Source organism: Petaurus breviceps, unplaced genomic scaffold, assembly GCF_028583685.1.
Source record: "Petaurus breviceps papuanus isolate PSGF00001 unplaced genomic scaffold, PetGlider_PUasm1.0 90822, whole genome shotgun sequence".
NCBI classification, from domain to species: domain Eukaryota; kingdom Metazoa; phylum Chordata; class Mammalia; order Diprotodontia; family Petauridae; genus Petaurus; species Petaurus breviceps.
The window spans coordinates 4,849,697-4,855,696 of NW_027187351.1; the positions used below are offsets into that span (position 1 = coordinate 4,849,697).

The 6,000-nt window shown below is 38.5% G+C and overlaps 1 protein-coding gene across 7 annotated transcripts in view; it reads right to left on the bottom strand.

The window, feature by feature from the left end:
- LOC138147995 (glutathione S-transferase A4-like) overlaps positions 1-6,000 on the bottom strand; it is a 39,796-nt gene that overhangs the window by 18,312 nt on the left and 15,484 nt on the right. For all 7 annotated transcript variants that reach the window (XM_069070607.1, XM_069070606.1, XM_069070609.1 and 4 more), the window contains one exon: positions 5,218-5,269. In XM_069070607.1, the coding sequence (XP_068926708.1) occupies positions 5,218-5,269 (52 nt within the window). The remainder of the gene's footprint in view (positions 1-5,217; positions 5,270-6,000) is intronic.

The following is a 6,000-nucleotide window of genomic DNA, read 5'->3' on the forward strand; positions in this document are numbered from 1 at the left end:
CACACATGGCCTCAAGGCTACAGGTTCCCCACCCCTGTCTTACACCATATCAATAACCCAAATAGCTATGCGATCTAAATATCAAAGATTGTATCATAAAAAAATTAAAGTAAAATGGGAGAAGGAACTTTTTACAACTAAGGTTATAGACTCTTACCTATAAGATACAAAAGGAAATGACAAAAATATATAATCAAAAACATTCTCTAATAAATCAATACACATGAATAATTTTAAAAGACCATCAACAACCATATGAGAAGTCTTCCAAATCACTAAATGAAAGAATATTAGAACAACTTGGAGATTTCATCTCATGCCTACCAATTTGACAAAGATGATAAAGGATGGGAATGATATGAGCAGGCACATAAACGCTGTGAATCAGTCCAACCATTCTAGAAAGCAATTTGGAATTATGTGAGAAACGTTACCAAATTGTTCATAACTTTGGCCCAGTGAGCTAACTACTGAGCATCTACCACAAAGGAATCAAAGACAGAAAAGGAAATCCAATATTCATAGGAGAACTTTTGATCTGGCAAGAAACTGGAAGGAAAGTAGGTACCTATCAGATTGGGTAAGGACAGCTAGGTGGCACAGTAGATAGAGTGCCAAGATTGGAACCAGGGAGATTCATCTTCCTGAGTTCAAATCTGGCCTCAGACACTTAAGTTGTATAACCCTAGGCAGGTCACTTAACCCTGTTTGCCTTAGTTTCCTTATTTATAAAATGAGCTGGAGAAGGAAATGACAAAGCACTCCAGTATTTCTACCAAGAAAACCCTCAAATGGGATCACAAAGAGTCCAACAACTGAAAAATGGCTGAACATCAGAATGCAATAGAATATTCTATTGCAACACAGAAAATGATAAATATGAGAAATTAATAGAAATTTGAGTAGACTTGTATAAACTGATGCAGAGATGAAAAGGAAAACAATATACAAGAATACACAATGATATAAATGAAAAGAATGCTAAAAGACAACTGAACTCTAAGGCTATGACCAGTCTTGACTCCAAAAGAGAGATGATGAAACATACCTCTTTTCTCTTATGGAGAGATAGAAAGAGTATTGGATTCTTTGGTCAGAGGGACCTAAATTTAAATACTCTCTCTCACCCATTTGATCATAGACCCTCTTTGAACCTCAGCACTCTCAATTGTAAAAGGAGGGATTGGTTTAGATAAACTCTAAGGGACCTTTCAGCTCTACATCTGTTATATTAAATGAAGGCAAGGACCTATAAAAATAGAATAGTGCATACAGAGTAAGATGAAGTAACTATCAGATGGTTTTGCTTGATTTTTTACTTTAGGTTCCATAGTGTGGGAGTGGGGGAGATCAGGAATATCCATGGAGTAAAAAACAAAAAGCTAATAAAACTTAAAAAAAAAAAAAACAAAGAGCATGGGGCAGCTAGGTGGTGCAGTGAATAGAGCACCTGCCCTGGAGTCAGGAGGACCTGAGTTCAAATCCAGCCTCAGACACTTAACACTTACTAGCTGTGTAACCTTGGGCAAGTCATTTAACCCTAATTGCCCTCCCAAAAAAAGGCAAAAAAAAAAAGCAACAACAACAACAACAAAACAAAGAACACTCTACAGAATCTGAACACCAAAGTTTCAGGTCACTTTGTGACCTTGTACAGATTATTTAACCTCTCTGGAACCCCATTTATCTATAAAATGGGAAAAGGAGAGAGGCAGCATGACAATGATTAGAGTGCCTGATTAGGATTCAAGAAAACCTGGGTTCCAATTTCTGTCTCAGATACTTAAGAGCTGTGTGACCCCTGAGGAAATTCACTTCACCTTGCTGAGTCTCAGTTTCCTCACCTATAAAAAGAGGATAATAGCACTTCCCTCACAAGATTGTTGAGGAGCAATGAGATATCATATATAAAGAACTTTATAAACCTTAAAGTGCATTGCTTTTCCTATCTCACAATGTTGTAAAAATTAGGTGAGATAACGTAGGTGAAGGGTTTCATCAATGTAAACTTTTATTATTGGGTGACATGTTGACAGCTACTAATGTCAGAAAGGTATTATGTTGTGGAAATGCTTGTTTTATTCCATAAATTAAAAATAAAATAAATAAATTTTTAAAAAGAAATAGAGCCTTGGTATACTCTGACTCTTGGAGTTGAGTTTGAAATCTCCATCTTTACTCATCTGCTTTTTCTTTTCATCAACTCACTATAATAGGACATGAGTACTACATCTTATCTCTCCTTCAACCTGCACTCATAATTGAATCAATATAAAAACAGCCTTAATCATGAAAAGAACCACAGGTGTAATCAATAACATAGGGTAAATGCTCCAAGGAAGAAGAACATGACAAGGGCTGGGCTCCCCCCATAGGCTGAACAAAGTCCAAATTGAGAGAATTACAAATAAAACTAGGAAGACAAGGAGACCTGGCAGTGGATCCTGCCTTTCTGCATCAAAGTCCACAGAGTATTTGAGAAGTAAATAAAATACAGGAAGAATAGATACTGCCAAAACAAAGGCAACTCCCTCAAAAGCTTAGATAATCAAAGAGGGAAGAAATTAATGAAAATTATGACTGTGACTGATGATAGATCCCTATTAAAGATCTCAGGATCAAAGGATCAAAGACTAGGAGTTGTTTCAAAAGTTCATGATTAAGGTATTCAAGAAGACAGAGCTGACTTGGTTCAGTAAGCATGCGGTCTGTGTTGGAATTCCACTTCCCACCCAATTAGACAGCCAAGGGAAAAGCTGGCAAAACTTTTGGGAAAAGGGAATGGCTAATACATGGAATAGCCAAAGAGAAGTGGGATAGTGACCACTGGCCTTTCATCTTGCACAAAATCCTGTGTTTTAAACACAGAACTATCGAGTGTAGCCAAAGGACCACTGAATTTGTAGAGAGCATCTTGTGGAAAAGAAAGGAAAACTCTATTTAGCTTTAAGTTTTCCAAAGCACTTTAATGTTATCTCATTTGATCCTCACAATAATCCTGGGAGGTTGGCGCTATTATTATGAGGAAATTGACACTTAGAGGTTAAGCAATTGATACCTACAATTATAGTGATCTGATGGGGCAAGATTTGAGCTCTGGTTTTCCTGATTCTAAGTCCAGTGCTCTACCCACTATATCCTTGCCTTTTGGAAAACTGCTTTTCAGACTCACAATTAGGAGCATTAGTATACAAATGCATCCAGGCATTAGGTCCTACGAAGGTCCCTTTCATATGTTATAGGTAGAGAGCTATCCCCCGAGGAGACCCAATACAGGAATAGCATGGGCCAAAAAAATCTGATGATGAAACAAGTTGCATATATATGTGTGTATACATATATGTAAATATGTATATATTTATGAATATATATATATATATATGGAACTATAGAATGCCACCAGGACTACTTTGAGGAGACAGTATGGTATGGTGGAAAGAGCCCTGGTCTCCTGCAAGATGCAAACAAGATAAAGGACAAGCTCCTCTGGTTTCTCCCTCTCTCAAGTCCCAGCAAATAAAGTTCAAATTATGCCACCACACTAGAGGATTCTGGGAGAATTTCTGGTCATTTGCCAAGTCTGCCATCTTTATGTCAATGTTCTCCAAACAATATCCTTGCTTTGCTACTGCCATTGCACTCTTAGGACCACTGGATGTTTCCAATATCCCTTGCATCGGAGCTCTGCTGTATGTGATCTCTTTCCCAATTAGAATGGGAAGTCCTAGGGAGTAGGAACTGTCCTGATCAGCTATCTATATATTCAGCATTTAGCACAGTGCTTGACTGTGCTAATATGTGGTTAATGCATGTTTTTCTATTCATTTACCTCAACTGGGCTTAGAAACTAAAAAAATTTGTTTTCATGTTAGAGACATGAAGAACAGCACAGAGAGAGAGAAAGAGAGAAAGAACAAGATGGTAAGGGAGACAGCAAGACAGAGAGTCTGGAAAGGCAGAGACTCACAGAAACAGAGAGACACAGAAAGTTAGAGACTCCCTGATAAACTTTCCTTTGGAATCAAAACAAAAAGGAGCTCCCCAGGCAGAGCTCATACTTGGATCTGTCACTCTGGAGATTTACATAAGTATTTGAAATTAACTGTTGTTCATTTAAAATGTTCTGGGTTTTTTTTTCCTTCCTTTTGAAAAGAAAAATGTCTTCTGTAATAGTGTAGTACATGCTTACAAGCTGTAAGTCGGTCTCAGAATACTGAGGTAGGAAGGGAGAAAAATTACATCTTCCCAGTTTTGAGAGAACTTGCAAGTTAAGAGAGTGAGAAAGTACCATGTGACTCAAACCTAGAGCCTTTACCCCAAATCCCAGACCATGAACCCATCATCCATTCCATTATATTTGGGTCAAGTACATCAGGTATCTCTCAGTACACTGACAATAACCAAACACAGGAAAAAAATCTCCATGAGTTAACCCTCCAAGTAATCATTTTGCTTCATGATCCTAGGGTATATTCAAAGGATATATACTCCAAGAAAGATTTCTCTTCCCCTTGTAATATTCCATCTTCCACCTCCATGCCTGGAATGCTCTCCTTCCTCATATTCCTCAAGAGAGTAGTGGTGGGAAAAGCCCATTCCCAGGCTGATTAACCCTCAGGATCATTGAGCCTTCCCACCTCAGAATGAGTTAGGATAAATGCCTCAGAGGAAATAATCACTGATATTAGACATGGAATTTATTGAAGGAATACAAAACCTGGGAGAACTGTGTTGCTGGTTAGTAGACTCCATCCTTACCCATTCCTGACTCTTGAACATCCTAACCTCAGAGTCAATGCTTTCTGAGTCAGGAAGACCCAAGTTCAAATCTGTTCTCAGACACTTATTAGCTGTGCGGCCCTGGGCAAGTCACTTAATCTCTGTCTGCCTTAGTTTCCTAAAAACTGTAAAATGGGGATAAAAAGAGCATCTACTTCCCAGGGTTGTTGTGAGGATTAAAGAAGATAATTGTAAAGTGCTTAGCACAATGCCTGGCGTATAGTAAGTACTACCTAAATGTCAGCTATTATTTTAACTAGGACCATTGCTTGCTGTGCTTAATCATTTATGTTTATGAAGTGAAATATGTTTATGTTTGCATAAAGCACACTATGTCTTTTCTAAATATTTTAAGTACTTTGAGTTCCATGGTAATATTCTCTAAAGAGTTAGTTTTTATTTCAAACACGAGATACCAGTAAAATAATTCAGGCTTACCCTCCAGTAATTTCAAATATTGTTCTCTTGTTTCCAAAATCACTTCTTCAAACTAAAAAAATAAAAAGATAAAAAGAGATTATTTTGTTTACAAAGCCCTAGATAAAGACACACTAGAAAGTAGATTACAATATTAAAAAAAGTAGTTTTAGAAACACAGAATCTCAAAGTTAGAAGGGATTTCAGGTGTTATCTAGTCCAACCTGTACCTGATGATACAGTGTGATAGTAATGGAATGTGGAGATTCCCCTGTATTGGGCTTGGTTTTCAAATTGATTGTATTAAAACCCAGAGCTTGTTAATCCCACCTGTGGGATGGACTTTTTGATGTGAAAAGAAAGTCCTGAACTGGGAGGAGCTGGTGACGTAGATTTGGAGAGACACTAGAGAGAGGCGGAAGATCTTTTTGGAAGCAGCACCTCGTGGAGAGAGAGAGGCTAAGAGAATTGCTGGTGGCTGCTTTGAATTGCCCTGGACTTTTGAGACCTGCCCCCTGAGCTGCCAAGGACTGAGGAGACATGGCTGTTTTGCTGGTACTTTGTCTGTCTGTTTTGATGTTATTTTGCCAGATTTGTCCACTGGTGAAAGACAGTCCTTTTGTTGAAGAAGTCCTGGAACCTGGCTGTTCGCTAAGAAGGCCTGCGACTGTCCTGCAGACAGAGAGTGAATACTGTCCACTGGTGAGGGACAGTACTGTTGTTGCAGGGGTCTGGAGACTGTCCTGCAGACAGAGTGAATACTGTCCACTGGTGAGGGACAGTGCTGTTGTTGCAGGGGTCTGG